The sequence below is a fragment of the Narcine bancroftii genome, chromosome 5 (genome assembly GCF_036971445.1).
Source record: "Narcine bancroftii isolate sNarBan1 chromosome 5, sNarBan1.hap1, whole genome shotgun sequence".
In the NCBI taxonomy this organism is placed as follows: domain Eukaryota; kingdom Metazoa; phylum Chordata; class Chondrichthyes; order Torpediniformes; family Narcinidae; genus Narcine; species Narcine bancroftii.
Window position 1 is genome coordinate 207,953,359 of NC_091473.1, and position 17,274 is coordinate 207,970,632.

Genomic DNA, 17,274 nt, shown 5'->3' on the forward strand with positions numbered 1-17,274 from the left:
GGTTGCTCAGTGACAGATGTTGATTATTGACTGCTGACACCGTGCTGCTTTGAAAGATGGAAGTTGTCAAGTGTCGCAGGTGGAAGAGAGAGAGACCGAGAGGGGGAGGACATTTGGATGAGGTCTATTTTCAACCAGGAAAGAAGAAATGGAATCATGTCCAAAAAGGAGGTGTGTTATGAAGTGGAAAGCAGACTGTATGGAAGAGGAGAAAGAAAGAGGGAACACAAGGAAGTGGGTTGAATGAAGGAGAGTGTGTGCAGGGTGGGTCCACAGTACAGTATGTGAACACGTGACTGTATTGTTGCTGTTCTCTGTGTGGTGTTGTTCAGCTAGGGATACACCGACATAATTTTGAATTTACTGGATGTCATTCAGAAGCCAGCTTGATGATCTGGACATGCAAGTTGAAATCAAACTTGCTGGGAGGTCAAAAGTCATTTCATTAAATGTGTGGAATGAACTGCCTGCGTCAGTGGTTTTGACTTTGAGAAATAGGTTGGATTTTAAATCTGACACTGACATGCTTTGGTGAAGATTACCTGCTGACTATATCTGGTCTGGTCTGTACATGACTCCAGGCTGTGAAATGGCCCAGTGAGTCACCCAGTTCAAGAGCAGTTCGGGATGCGATTGGACTGACAATAACCACAACAGCAGTGTGAGTATAAGACAGCTTTAATAAACTAATATGTACACTAAGAGGTCTTGTCTCTGCAAGACAAACCTGGAAGGCGAGAATGTAGCTCTGGACTGCTTTATATACAAAGGATGACCCCTTGTGACCTAGTGGTGCAATTACATATCACCACAGGGAGCAAATACTGGACTTCTCCACATCTCATGAATTAAAAAAAACTTTATTTATTCATTCAAAAAACAAATAATATATGACATATACAACAATTAACCATAAACATGAACGTTATTTTTTATATATATATAAAAAAAGAAAAGACCCCCCCCAACTTCAGCCAACTCTCCTTAGGAGAGCCACAAAGAAAGAAAAAATAAAAAATATTAAAGAAAAATTAAATATACATAAAGATCCAATCAACGTAAATTGAAATGTAAAAATTCTGAATATAACAACCACTTATTAATTAAAAATTATAATTATCACGCGAAACATACGTAATTTTTTCCATCATTAAACAATATTTCATCTCATTATGCCATCTATTAATATCAACCATATTAGTTCTGGTCTCCAAACTTGAGGAAGGACATACTAGGTATAGAGGGTGTGCAGCGCAGATTTACAAGGTTAGTTCCAGGGATGGCAGGGTTGTCATATGCAGCAAGGCTAGAAAAACTGGACTTGTATCCATTGGAGTTTAGAAGGATGAGGGGGGACATGATTGAGGTATACAAAATCATCAGGGGGATAGACAAGGTGAAGTCTGATTACTTGTTCCCAATGATGGGGGAGACGAGGACTAGAGGGCATAGTTTAAGAATACAGGGTAGGCCCTTTAGGACGGAGATGAGAAAGCATTTTTTTACCCAGAGAAGTGTGAATCTGTGGAATGCTCTGCCACAGAGGGTGGTAGAGGCGGATTCGCTGACTATGTTCAAAAGAGAGTTAGATAAGACTCTTGTGGGTAACGGAGTTAAGGGTTATGGGGATAAGGCTGGAAAGGGGTACTGATGGTAATGATCAGCCATGATCTAAAATGGCGGTGCTGGCCTGACAGGCCAAATGGCCTACTCCAGCTCCTATTGTCTATTGTACCTTTCTACGTACTAGCAATACATTTTTTCGCTACAGATAAAGCTAAATATACAAAAGCAAGCTGAAACTTATCTAATCCCAAGCCTTTCAGAGGTTGCAAACTACCCAATAAAAATACTGTTGGATCTAAAACTATTTTAATCTTATACAGATATTCTAAAAATGATTGAATTTTCTTCCAAACAGATTGTCTATGTATACATGACCAAACAGCATGAAAAAAAGTTCCAACCGTATCACCACATCTAAAACACAAATCTGATTCATGAAAACCATACTTTTTAAATTTTTCAGGTGTTAAGTATAATTGATGTAAAAAATTATAGTTAATCATTGCATAACGTGCATTTATCAATCTAGTTACACTATCATACCAGATATCTAACCAATCATCTTCGGAAAAAATAAAACCAGTATCCGCATCCCATTTACTTTTAGATCTATCCCGACCCTTTTTATCTATACCATCCTGTAATATTTGATAGCTAGATGAAATATAACCCTTCTCTGGTTTCTTCATAAAAGTCTCAAATTTAGTCATTTCAGGTAAAATCATATCTCTACCAAACATACATTTTACCAAAGATTGAATTTGATAATAGAGAAACAAAGAGTTCTTATCAATACCAAAACTTTCCCTCATCTGATTAAAAGATAAAAATTTACCCTCTTTAAAACAATCTCCCAAATTTTTCACACCTTTAAATCTCCAATGCAATAAACTTTGATTATGTATTGAAAAAGAAATAAGTTGATTATTATACAACAGAGTCAAAGCCGATAATTTACCCCTGGAGCCTGTCATTTTATTTTTCTTTATCCATAACTTCATTAAATGTTTTAGTATAGGCACATTATATTATTGGAACAAATTTATATTCCATCTAAACAAAAATTGATGTATTTCAAATTCAGAAATATTTGCCATCTCAATTTTGGCCCATCTAGGAGGCCATACCAAATCCATCAATGAACTAATAAATTTAAGTTGGGCTGCTTCATAATAATTTTGAAAATGTGGTAAATGTAATCCCCCTAACTCATATTTCCAAGATAATTTATTCAAAACAACTCTCGAAAATTTACCTCTCCATAAAAACTCCCTCACCATTTTATTCAAGTCTCGAAAAAAAATATTATCAAGTAAATACGGAATAGATTGAAACAAATATTGTATACGCGGAAAAATATTCATCTTAATTGTATTTATCCTACCCATTAAATTAATAGGTAAATCTTTCCATTTAATCAAATCAGGTTTAATTTTTTTCATTAACGGAACATAATTTAATTTATATAAAGATTGATAATTAACATTCAAGATTATACCCAAATATTTAATTTGATCAGTCCATTTCAAATTAATAATATTCTTATAAACTGAATAATCTCCTTCACTTACTGGTAATATTTCACTTTTTTCCCCAATTAACTTTATATCCAGAAAGACATCCATATTGTATTAAACACTCCTTCAAGTGCAAAAGTGACTGAGCTGGGTTTATTAAATACACCAACACATCATCAGCAAATAAATTAATTTTATACTCCTCGTCTAAAACTTTCATACCTTGTATCTGTGTATTTTATCTTATCAGCTGTGCCAAAGCTTCAATCACTAATCCAAACAAAGTTGGTGATAAAGGACAACCTTGACGAATTGATCGAGTTAACTTAAAGGGTTCCAAAATCAAACCATTCGTCAATACTCTAGCTACCAGTTTACTATATAGACCCCTGAACCAACCAATAAAGAAAGGACCAAACTTAAATTTCTCCAAAACTCTAAACAAAAAATTCCATTCAACTCTATCAAATGCTTTTTCTGCATCTAGAGATATCACCATCGGGTGATCTGAAGATTGTCAAAATCTATTAATCAAACTAATCACGCGCAAAATATTATCTGAAGCATATCTATTCTTTATAAAACCTGTTTGATCCATATGAATCAACTTAGGTAAAAATTTAGCCAATCTATTCGCTAATATTTTAGCTATTATTTTATAATCTACATTTCACAACAAAATTTGTCTAATTTGTCTACTTTCAAAGGTTCTCTATCTTTTTTTGGGATTACTGTAATTAAAGCACTAGAACAAGACTCAGGTAGTTCATAATGTTCTCCAACTTGACGTAATACACCCCCAAACACTGTAGATAAATCATCATAAAAAATTTTATAAAATTCAACCGAAAACCCATCATCACCAGGCGATTTACCATTCAGCATTTCCAGCATAGACATTTTAATTTCCGAATCAGTAAATGGTTCTTCTAACTCCTGTATATCTGCATCCTCTAATATCGGTAAATTCAACTGAGATAAAAAAAAAGATCAATCGATCCAGTTTCTTGTTATCCTTCAGATGTATATAACTTTTTATGAAATGAACAAAATTCATCATTAATCTCACAAAGTTTATGTAATAAGAGAATTCCGTCTAACAGCATTAATAGTCCTCGAAATCTGTTCTTTCTTTAATTGCCACGCCAATACCTTATGTGCTTTCTCTCCCCATTCATAATACCGTTGTTTAGTCTATTCAAATTGATAAGATTGCAAAGTATTATATTCCAATTTCAATCAAGATAATTCTATTTTCTCATCTTCTGTAGCATCTTTCTGGAATTCCTTTTCTAACTCATCAATCTATATAACATAACATAACAATTACAGCACGGAAACAGGTCATTAGGCCCTTCTAGTCCGCACCGAAACAAACACTCCTCTCTAGTCCCACCTACCTGCACAATGACCATAATCCTCCACCTTCTTCTCATCCATATACCTGTCCAGCTTTTTCTTAAATAATAAAATTGACTCTGCCGCCACTATTTCTCCCGGAAGCTCATTCCACACTGCCACCACTCTCTGAGTAAAGAAGTTCCCCCTCATGTTACCTCTAAACCTCTGCCCCTTAACTCTTAACTCATGTCCTCATTTCAATCTCTCCTACTCTTAACGGAAATAGCCTATCCACATCCACATCCACTTTCAGATCCCTTTCATAATCTTAAATACCTCTATCAAATCCCCTCTCAACCTTCTACGCTCCAAAGAATAAAGACCTAATCTGCCCAATCTCTCCCTGTACTCTAGATGCTTAAACCCAGGTAACATTCTGGTAAATCTTCTCTGCACTCTCTCCACTCTGTTTATATCCTTCCTATAATTAGGCGACCAGAACTGCACACAGAACTCTAAATTAGGCCGCACCAACGCCTTATACAATCTCAACATCACTTCCCAACTCCTATATTCCATGCAATGATTGATAAAGGCCAGCATACTAAAAGCCTTCTTCACCTCCCTATTCACATGAGTTTCTACCTTCAGGGAACGATGTACCGTTACTCCTAAATCCTTCTGCTCTTCTGTATTCATCAATGCTCTCCCATTTACTACGTATGTCCTGTTCTGATTCTTCTTACCAAAATGAAGCACCTCACACTTATCAGCATTAAATTCCATCTCCCATTTTTCAGCCCACTTTTCTAAGCAGCCCAAATCCCTCTGCAATCCTTGAAAACCTTCTTCATTATCCACTCTTCCACCTATCTTAGTATTGTCTGCATATTTACTAATCCAATTCACCACCCCATCATCTAGATCATTAATGTATATAACGAACAACAATGGGCCCAATACAGATCCCTGAGGCAAACCACTGGTCACCGGCCTCCAACCTGACAGATAATTTTCCACTACCACTCTCTGGCCTCTCCCTTTCAGCCAATGTTCAATTCATTTGACTATCTCAAAATTTATACCTAAAGACTGCACCTTCCTAACTAACCTTCCATGTGGTACCTTATCGAAGGCCTTACTGAAGTCCATATAGACAACATCCACCGTGCTACCCTCATCCACATTCCTAGTCACCTCTTGAAAAAATTCAATCAGATTGGTCAAACAGGACCTTCCGCTCACAAATCCGTGTTGAGTGCTATCTCTAAGAACTTTCTCCATTAATTTACCTACCACAGACGTCAAAGTTACAGGCCGATAATTGCCAGGTTTCCTCCTTGAACCCTTTTTAAATAACGGAACCACATGCGCAATACGCCAATCCTCCGGCGCTATCCCCATCTCTAATGACATTTGGAAAATTACCGTCAGAGCCTCTGCTATTTCCTCCTTTACTTCTCTCAATGTCCTGGGGAAGATCCCGTCTGGTCCCGGAGACTTATCCACCTTTATATTCCTCAAAAGCCCTAACACTACATCTTCCGTAATCTCTATATTCTCCATATTTACCCAATTTGCTTTTTTTTTTATCTCACATATCCCAATATCCTTCTCCTTGGTGAATACCGAAGAAAAGAAACTGTTCAATATCTCCCCCATTTCTCTGGTCTCCACACACAGTTTTCCCCTCTAATTCTCTAAGGGACCAATTTTGTCTCTCGCTTTCCTTTTACCAGAATCCTTTTGGATTAATTTTCACCCTGCTTGCTTTAGTCTCCTCGTACCTTCTTTTAGCTTTCCTAATTCCTCTCTTAAGATTCCTCTTACATTCAATGTATTTTTCAAACATCTCCTTAATTCCATGCTTCTAATACCTAATGTACGCCTCCCTTTTTCTTCGAACCAAGTTTCCAATATTCCTTGAAAACCACGGCTCTCTCAAACCTTTTGCCCCTCCTTTTAACCTAACAGGAACATAAAGCTTTTGCACTCTCAAAGTCTGATCTTTAAAAGACTTCCATCTCTCTACTACATCCTGCCTATAAAACAAATTGTCCCAATGCACACCCTGCAAGTCCTTTCGCATCTCCTCAAATCTAGCTTTTCCCCAATCAAAAACCTCAACCCTTGGCCCTGACTTATCTCTTTCCATAATGACATTGAAGCTGATGGCATTATAATCACTGGACCCGAAGTGCTCGCCAACACTAACCTCCGTCACTTGACCCATCCCATTTGCCAACAGTAGATCTAACACTGCTCCTACAACATATTGTTGTAAAAAACTATCTTGCACACATTTCACAAACTCTAACCCATCCAGCCCTTTCACAGAATGTGTTTCCCAATCTATATGTGGAAAATTAAAATCTCCCATAATTACAACCCTGTGCTTATCACAAATATCCACTATCTCCCTACAGATTTGCTCCTCTAGGTCTTGGTCCCCTCCGGGTGGTCTATAATACACCCCTACAAGTGTAACCTCTCCTTTCCCACTCCTCAGTTCCACCCAAATAGCCGCCGTGGACGAGCCCTCTAATCTATCCTGCCTAAGCACCGCTGTAATATTCTCCCTGACAAGTAATGCAACACCATCTCCTCTTGTCCCTCCGACTCTATCACACCTAAAGCAACGAAACCCAGGGATATTCATCTGCCAATCGCATCCCTCCTGCAACCATGTCTCACTAATCGCTTCCACATTATACTTCCAAGTATCAATCCACACCTTCAGCTCATCCACCTTTTTTACAATACTCCTGGCATTAAAATATATGAATTTCAGAGATTTCCCAATTCTTAATCCCTGTTTTCCTTCATCTTTAATAACATTATTTCCTTTTCCTGCCAATTGCCCTTCATCTTCTTCCAGAGCATTTCCTTTCTCTATCACCTGCCCATCCATATTCAAATACTTACTACAAACTTTCTTTGTTTGCATTCTAACCTTCTCCTTACTGCTCTGTACTATTTTGCTCCCTCCCCTCAACCATTCTAGTTTAAAGGATCCTGAGTAGCCTTAGCAAATACCCCTGCCAGGATTCTGGTCCCCCTGGGATTTAAGTGTAACCCGTCCTTACTGTACAGGTCACATCTTCCCCAAAAAAGGTCCCAGTGATCCAGAAACTTGAAACCCTGCCCCTTACTCCACCCCTTCAGCCACGTGTTAATCCTCCACCTCATTCTATTTCTATTCTCACTGTCACGTGGCAAAGGGAGTAATCCAGAGACTACCCCCTTTGCGGTCCTTCTTTTTAACTCCCTACCTAACTGCCTGTACTCACTTTTTAGGACCTCTTCTCAATTCCTCCCTATGTCATTGGTGCCTACATGTACCACGACCTCTGGCTCCTGTCCCTCCCACTTTAGGATATCCGGGACACGAGCAGCAACATCCCGGACCCTGGCACGAGGGAGGCAAACCACCATCCGGTTCTCCTTGCTGCGTCCACAGAATCCCCTATCTGTCCTGTTTCTCTAATTCAAAACTCTGATTTAATCGATTCTTTTTTATTTTAGAAGTATAACTAATTATTTGTCCTCTCAAATAGGCTTTCATAGCATCCCATAATACAAACTTGCTTTGAACAGAATTAAATTTTCTTTCAAAAAAAATTAATTTGATTTTTTTTAAAAATCAATAAATTCCATATTTTTACCATCGTATTAAACCTCCAACGATAGGCCACTTGAATTTTCTCAGAAGTTGCATATGTAAAATATAACAAAGAATGATCTGAAATCACCCTACTTTTATATTCCGCTTGTTGTATTTTCTCTTGTAAGTGTGCCGATACTAAAAAGAAGTCAATCCTTGAAAACGATTCATGTCTCGATGAATAAAAGGAGAAATATTTCTCCGTCGGATTAAGACGTCTCCAAATATCTACTAAATTAAGATCTTTCATCAACGCTTGGACCTGAATTGTCATCTTGGATTTCTTAACTTTCTTCGGAGATTTATCTAATAAAGGTTCCAAAACACAATCAAAATCACCACCAACTAAAATATTATCGTTAGCCTGACCCAAAAATAAAAATGCATCTGAAATAAATATTTCATCATCTGCAATTGGGGTATATATATTAAGTCCAAAATTCTCTAAAAATCTTACAATTCAATTTAAGAGAACATCCTGCCTTTTCCTCCATTGATTGTAATTCAAAAGATAAATTTTTATGTATCAAAATTGCTACACCTTTAGCCCTAGAATTAAATGAAGAAGAATATACATGCCCAACCCAGTCCCTCTTTAATTTCATACTTTCCTTCAGATTCAAATGTGTTTCTTGTAAAAAAGCAATATCAATTTTCATTTTAATATACGCCAAGACTCACTTACGCTTAATCGTACTGTTTAATCCTCGAACATTAAAAGTAGCAAACCTCAACTTTGACATATCTACTATTATTACTAAATACCAATAATATCTTTATATAAAAACTCAAATCAACGCATATAGGCCCTCAAATAGAAAAATAATCACAAATTAATAATTAACTGAAATGAGAATAAAAAAATAAAGAAAAAAAAGAACCCCCCCTCACAAAAAAAAGGTAGTAATCCCCTAAACAAAAATTGGGTGTGGGTTACCCACCAGTGGCTGATGACTAGTAAAGAACTTAGAGCAAATCTCTCCCTCCCCAGCCAAACAATGTATAACATCAAAATATCATAATAACAAAAAAATAGAGTAAGAAAAAGAAAATTCTTCTTTTCATCCAAGAAATTCCAATTTCGAAGATCCCATTTCAGAAGAAGCTGGACTCTTTACATTCCTGTTTTTCCCATTTCTGCCATTTCTTCCATTTCCAGAACAAGCAGATTTTTCTTTAGGAGATCATAGTGCACTACGTCTTTGTCCTTTTATATCTGGCAAATGAATCAGCAAAAATCATTGCTTCACGATCATTCTCAAAAAACCGAAATTGATAGTCTCCATAAAACACCTTCAACACTGCAGGGTAGCAAAAAGTAGACTTATAACTATTACGCCACAAAACTTCTTTAACTGGATTAAATCGACGTCGACGTTGAATGGCCTCTTGACTCAAATCAGGAAAGAAAAAAACTCTGCTATTCTGAATCAATAACGGAGTTTGTTGTTGTCTCGCATTTTGCACTGCTAGTCGAAGTATTGCTTCTCTGTCCAAATAATTCAAACATCGAATTATTACCGGTCTCGGTGGTTGACCAGCTGAGGGTGTTCTTCTTGGAGCTCTATGGGCTCTTTCCAGTGCCAATCCTCCAGAAAAAAATTCTTGCCCTAATACTTGCGGGATCCAGTCTTTAAAGAAACGAAGAGGATCTTGTCCTTCTATACCTTCTGGCAAACCAACAATTTTCACATTATTCCTTCTGCTTTGATTCTCCAAGTAGTCTATTTTCCTCTCTAATTCCTTCTCGTGTTCTCCCAATTCTATGACTGATTTTTCAATCTTCAATACTTTTTCTGTGTTAGAAGCCACTTGTTGTTTACAGTCTGAAATAGCAGTCTGAATTTTTTTTATTTCTTCATAAGATGCATCCACATGTACTTTAACTGTATTCAATTCTAAACTTATACTAGCATTCATTTGAACCATCTCATTCATTTAAGGCTGAATAACTGCATTTCGGTACATACACTATAGATCAGAAAAGCTCAGCCCTGCTCTCTCTGACATAGTGGCAGAACAGGGTAACTGCAGCTCCTGCTGCAACTCAACAGAAGGCATTTTAAAAGTTTTACTGTGGGTCTGGACTCCCAGTGATGGCACCCCGACTTCCTCAGGGGGTCGCCGCTGGTCTCCCCCCACATCTCGTTGTTTTTACATGAAATCACGAAGGTAAGTGATTTCTTCAGGTTGAAATGCTTCCTGATGCATTTCCAACAATGGAGTCGTCTTCCTGTGTGCTCCCTCTGTTGAAATCGAAAGGCTTTCAAAATCGGGATCCACTTCTTGGGAACACACACCTTCTTCCAGAGAACAGGTAATTCCAGCACCATCCTTCACTTGGTGAATAATAGACATTTTTTTTCAGCTCCCACAGGCAGTCTTTGAGGTTTAGACACTGAAGAGATTAAACCTGGGGCTGTATCAAGTCGTCTTGGCCCCAAATCTTCAGCACTTCGAAAATGTAATTTCTTCTGGACTTGAGGTTTAATCTTTTTACCATTAGTGGCCATAATAGTTCCCTGATACTTTAAACTAAAATTTTAAAAGTTTAAACTTGAAAACAAAGGGTTAAAAAACGGGAACTTAAAAGTCTGGCCAGAGAGGTCGAGATTACACATCTAGACTCTACGCCATCTTGCCACGCCCCCCCCTCCACATCTCATGAATGAAGAAATAAGTGGCATACATTTTTATACCATTGTGACTGATCCATCACTATGTTGACTCCTGTGTTGGGTTGGCACAGTCAGTGTAGCATTAAGTCCAACTCTGTTATGGCACCAGCAGCCCAGGTTCAAATCCAGTACTGTCTGTAAGGAGCCTGTACATTCTCCCTATGTCTGCAAGGGTTTCCTCTGGGTGCTCTGGTGACCTGTCTCCCTTCTAAAGGGTTGATGGGATGCAAATGGAGTGTATGGGCTCATGCGCTGGAAGGGCCTGTAACCGTGCTGTGTGTATATTTAAATTTATTAGGTAAATCTCACTATATTGGGATTGATTTCTGATCAAAATTGCAATGTAATTAATTCATTGTTATGTAATTTAATGACTGTTTCACCTTCTATTACCTTCGATTGTTGCATGGTGGTGTTGACTTGTTTCCATGGAAAGTGGATGGAGAATTTGTTTTCATTTGTATAAATGGCTGTGGATCAATTCCCTGAGGCTTGTTTACACATGGGGCAGGTCTTCTCCACCAAGACCTGGTCCAAGGTCATGTTCACCCATCGTTTGTTCCTGTGATTTATTGCCCCATAATCTGAATTGGGGCCAGATGGAAAGGATGATGAAATGTACTGTGGGTTTGTGAGGAAGGACAGGCAGGGGAGGAGCAGAAATGTCGTCAGTTGGAGTGTTTCAAATGTGTCCAGGGAGTTGTAGCGCTATCGTTAGGATTAATATGCCTTAATTACCTTAAGACATCAACACACCTCACATGTTTCTAGCCCGGTTCCAAGGCAGGTTCTGAGGGAGGAGTTTGGGCAGATCAGCCTTTATAGAGATTTCCAGGAGGGAGGAATCACAGGTTCAGAGGTGGGCCATAAAATATAAACAATACAGTGGTCGCACCACAGGAATATTAGGAATAAAGGAAACCAATTTATTTAGAGCATGGATTAGAGCATGTGATGTTTTGGCTGTTACAGAGATTTAGATGACGCAAGGGATAGGATGGAAGGTAAGAGTAGGGGTGGGTGGTAGATATGAAAACAGGTCAGGGATAGCATCACGGCTATGGAAAGGGAGGGCTCTGGAGAAGGAGTGTCTCCTGAGTCAGTGTGAGTGGAAGTCAGAAAGAGAAAGGGAGGAATCAGTGTTCTGGGAGTAGTCTATAGGTTCTCAAATGGTCCCCAAGATCCTGCGGAACAGAGAAGCAGGGAGAACTTGGAATGTTGCAGAAATTACAGGGTTGTTTTTATGGGAGACTTCCATTTCCCAAATATTTACTCAGTATTGGCCGTCTGCACCTGCGCTAGTTAAAAAAGGTTGGTGGCGGATGCCATTTCCAGGGGCTTGTTATCCATTGTATTGTTGAATTTAACTGTAAAACATTCATCAGAGGTTGCCACTTTTGCAGTATGGTTATTCGATGCATCAACAAACATGGTGTCAGAGTCTGAACCTGAAGCCTCCAAGTAAGAATTGAGTAACCAACGCCACGTTTATGACTGCACCATAATGGCAGACTGATTCAGAAGGCCTGACCCGTTGCAGATCTACAAGAAGCTAAACATAACTAATCATTTGTGCTCAGTCCTTCGTCAAGCTCCAAGCTTTCCTTTGCCCATAACTGCTTTGAACGTTAAGAAGACTGATCACGCTTCCCAAAATGTTATCCCATTGGAACTCTGATCACCTGGCCGAGCTCATTTGCCAATACAAGGTTGAGTTGTGGTGATACGACCACTAGCCTACTGCAGGGGGTGATCTCTGTACCTGCAGGAAGACCACCTAAGGGGGCTGACTCCACCTGGCTGGCTGTCAATTAGCCAACCCGAATATAGACCAGAGCTGGACCCTCCTAAGCCAGTCACACGGGGCGCCACCAAGGCATGATGTTCAGACTTTTGCTGGAATAAAACCTGTTGTCCAGTCTTTAGAGTTTTGTACTTTCTTGCCGCTGCCTCAGTGCTCCACAATGTATTCCAATAAAACTTTTAAAGAGTGACCATGGAGAAGTTGACGATCGGGAGCCAAGAGATCGACCCTCAACACCAGGCACGCTTCGAGATCTGGAGGCATGCGAATGAGGCGATCTTCCTAACTCACCCACAAACCAGAAATGGCTCATGATGCTCCACACCAAGCAGAGCCTACGAACTTTCCAGGCCATCAAGGACTGTGCAGACAACGAACCTGCGATGGCTGTCCTGGAGATAGTGTACAAGCCCCAGACAAATGTGTCTACGGCCGGTATCTGCTCAGCATCAGGTCTTAGCAGCCAGGTGAGAAGGCCGATGCCTAACTGGGGGCCCTGTGGGTGATAGCTCACACGTACCTGGCCGAGACGGGGTGACAGAAGGGGAAGGGGAACGACTGATCCAGGACACCTGTGTGCGAGGGCTGCGCTCGAGGAGCGCCCAACAGAAGCTGTTGGATGAAAACATCGCCTCACTTGCCAGGACAATTGGGGTAGTCCGCTCCCTGGAGGCTGCAGCTCATCATGCTTAGGCCTTCTATGCCCAACTCCCCCAACCTCCGGTCTGGCAGATGCAGACGACCGCTGTCGCTGAAGGGCTTTACCTGGAGGAGACTATCGCTGCTGCCGGGTTCTAGTGTGGGTCAGACAGGTGATTCCACAAAGGCTGCCCAGCAAGGAACTCGTACTGCTCTCCATGCGGGAAGAAACGTCACTTCGCCCAAGTGTGCCTTTCCAGGCCCGTCGGGAGCGCAGCGGCCCTCCCGAACATCGCCACGTGTGAGGACCGGGCAACGCCATCACTCACCCTGCCACTTCCGCCCACACCGCTGACGTCACTTCTGGCCCACCCACCGACTGGCACTGCTGCCGTGCGCTCACCCCCGGCGCCGCCATCTTCTTCTGCACGACTTGAGCCTCATCGAAGATGTCACTTCCGCTCGTTCAGGTGACGTCACCTCCAACTTCACAGCTGGTCCTATCGCCTTTCCACGTTGACGCCACGTGTGTCGGGACGATGTGGTCAACATGGGCGCACACCCGATTGAGCAGCATCCGCACCCCATGCCCAGAAAGAAGCCGCTGGCCGCTACTCACCTTATCCATCGAGGAGCAATGATGGAGATCGCTGTCAATGGGAAGATAACAAAATGCCTATCCGATAGCGGAAGGACTGAGAGCATCGTGCACCCGAATGTGGCCCGGACACTAAAGCTCCAAATCTAGCCCACCAACTTTTCTATCGCAGTCCAGGACCACTCTCTCACAGCCTTCAGGCACTGCTCAGTGGATTTGACAGTTGGGTTGCAGGGGGGGGGGGAGGGGAACTTACCAAGATTTCAGGCTCCCACCCCACCCCACCCCAGCTCTGTGCCCCAGTCCTCTTTGGGCTGGACTTCGAATGCCCCCCCCCCCCGGCTCACAGTCAACAGCATGCACCCCGTGCGACTGCCCCCAATCCACCTACGGCCTCTCCAAGTTACAAGTAACCCCTCCCATTCTGTTCAACTACCTTATGTCAGATTGCAAGCACCAGCCCATGGAGAGCCCAAGTCCTAGTTGTAAAAGAGGATAGCAAACTGAGGATGGTCATCGATTATAGCCAGACCATAAACCGGTACACCCAACTAGACGCCTACCCCCTACCCTGAATAGCCGACATGGTCATCGAGATAGCCCGCTCTTTGGTTTATTGACAATTGACCTAAAGTCAGCCTACCACCAGCTCCCTATCCATACATGGGATAAGCCATACACTGCCATTGAGGCAGATGGGGGCCTTGAGCTGTTCTGTTGGGTGCCGTTTGGGGTCTCTGTTTTCCAGCAGGAGATGGACCTCACGGTAGACCGGCACAACCTCAGAGAGACCATCCCGTACTTGGACTATGTCGCCATCTGCAGCCACGACCACCAGGACCACGTTGACAATCTGGAGAGATTTCTCCGGACGGCCGAGGAGCTTAACTTCATTTACAACAAAGAGAAGTGCGTGTTCAGCACCACCCGCCTCGTCATCCTAGGATACATCATGGAACATGGTGTCGTCAGTCCTGATCCAGAATGCATGTGCCCACTAATGGAAGTGCCCCTTCCCCACACACTCAAGGCCCTCCACAGGTGCTTTGGACTTTTCTTCTATTACTCCTAGTGGATCCCCACTGACCCAAGCCATCACTTTTCCTCACCGCACCCCCCGAGTCACAAGAAGCATTTGTCCAAATCAGGCAGGACATCGCTGATGCCACGATGCATGTTGTGGATGAGGACACCCCATTCCAGGTGGAATGCGACGCCTCTGATGTTGCCCTCACGCAGCTACCCTTAACCAAGTCGGGGGCGACTGTAGCTTTTTTCGGCAGGACCCTCCGTGGTTCTGAGCTCAGACACTCCGCCATTGAAAAGAAGTGGAAGCAGTCCGCCACTGGTGCTACTACCTGGCAGGCAGGAGGTTCACCTTTCCTCACCGACCAGCGCGCAGTAACTTTCATGTTCAGTACCACCCATAAGGGCAAGATCAAAAATTATAAGATATTGCGCTGGAGAGTCGAGCTGGCCACGCTCAGCTACGACATCCAATACAGATCAGTAAAGTTCACCGACTCCCCAACGCTCTGCCCCGGACCTCCACCGTGGTACAATCTGACCAACTGTAGGCGCTGCACGATACCCTTTGTCACCCGGGTGTCACGTGCCTGTACCATTTCATCGTCCCAGAACCTCCCCTTCACCACACAAGAGGTCTAGACCATGACTGAGTCATGCGGGGTCTGTGCAAAGTGCAAACGGCACTGATTCTGCCTGCCACAGGCCCACGTCATCAAGGCCACTCAGCCCTTCGAATGGCTGAGCCTCGACTTCAAGGGCCCCCTTCCACGAACAACAGTGTCTACTTCTTTGCGGTCGTAGACGAATACTCCTGTTTTCCCTTTGCCATCCCTTGCCCTGACACCTCTACAGCCACCATTATCAGGGCTCTGACGTAGCTAATCACAATGTTCTGACACCCGACATTCATCTACGCTAATCAGGGGTCTGGCTTCATGAGTGAGGAGCTACGCCAGCATCTAGTATCGTGAGAAATTGTGACTCGTCATACAACTAGTTATAACCCGAGGGTGAAGCGTCACAACGGGGTGATCTGTAAGGCAGTCCTCCTGGCCCTGTGGTCCAAAGGCTGCTCTATTGATTACTGGCAAGAGGCCCTCCATGGCATTAGGTCGCTCTTGTGCACAGACCCCTCACGAGCTCCTTTTCTCATTCCCCAGGAAATCAGTGACTGGAATCTCATTCCCAGCTAGGCTCACATCTCTGCGACCGGTGCTCGAGCAGGTGCTCCTCATCCACATCAACTACACTTACGCCTATATCAGGTACCCCATTGGCCATGAGGACACCATCTTGACCAGGGATCTGGCACCAGCGGGGGCCCCAAACCCCCCCCCCCCCCCCCAGCATCATGACATCATGATTACCTGACCCAAGCACACCACTCTGGGTAGTCTTGGCCTATCTAGGAGCCAAACCACTCCCTCCCCCCCTCCAGCGAACCCCACTCCAGTTGGACCACACCTACCTCGCCACCCCCTGTTGACAGACGTGCAAATAGACACCACGCTGCCCACACAGACGCCTGCCACGGTTACGCTCAACCCAGCCAGCCTCCGGCAACATCCACATGCTCGCCAACTTTTGACCAGGAACCACGGTTCCAGAGACTCCGATGTCTAAATTTGTAAATATCACCCGGCATCGTTCCACATGCATACCCCCAGGCCACCTGGCTGGCTGTCAATCAGCTGGCTGACCTGAATAGACCTCCTGGGGGCTGACTCCACCTGGCCAGCTGTCAATCAGCTTACTTGACTATAAACTGAGCTGGTCCCTCCCTGAGCCAGAAGCCTTGAACTGTGTTCAGACTTTTACTGGAATAATGCCTTTCCTCCAATCTTTCGAGTTTTGTGCTTGCTTGCTGCTACCTCAGTGCACCACACCAGTATGACCCTCTTTCTGGTTGGGCTATCCACACACTTGTTAATGAAACTCTCCCACAGTCACGTAACAAATTCTGCCCCACCTAGACCTCTGGTGCTAAGCACGTCCCAGTCAATAATGGTGAGATTAATGTCTCCCACTGTGACAATCCCATTACTTCTGCAGCTACCTATAAATTTAATCCCTACCTGTTCCCCCTTCCTCCTACTGATTACGGAGAGGCCCACGGTGATTCAGATTTCAGATTTATTGTCAGAGAGTACACACATGACATCACATACAACCCTGAGATTTCTTTATCCTGCAGGCATGGTAGAATTATCAATAACTGGAAGTGCATAAATAAGGTGTGCACAGTATAAAACAAAGATCTGTATCTAGATAACGAATGTCAACAAAGTTACTGTGCAATACAGAGAGAATAAAAAGAAAATCAACAAAGTGTACAATCCTTAAATGAGTCTCTGATTGAGTTTGTCATTGGGGAGTCTGATGGTGGAGCGGTAGCGGCTGTTCCTGAACCTGGTGGTGCGAGTCTTGTGGCACCTGTA

General features: G+C 42.7%; 1 protein-coding gene across 10 annotated transcripts in view; it reads right to left on the reverse strand.

Moving 5' to 3' along the window:
* LOC138764658 (uncharacterized) overlaps positions 1-13,664 on the reverse strand; it is a 60,049-nt gene extending 46,385 nt beyond the window's left edge. For 2 of the 10 annotated variants that reach the window (XR_011358268.1, XR_011358275.1), the window contains exon 1: positions 13,336-13,664. Coding sequence is in view for 1 of the 10 variants with exons in the window: in XM_069940859.1 (XP_069796960.1) it covers positions 6,295-7,371 (1,077 nt within the window). In the remaining 9 variants the exon portion in view is untranslated. Of the gene's footprint in view, positions 1-611; positions 9,305-13,335 lie in introns of those variants that run through there. The other 8 variants (XM_069940859.1, XR_011358270.1, XR_011358276.1 and 5 more) reach the window with 8 other exon arrangements.
* Positions 13,665-17,274: the final 3,610 nt, after the last annotated feature.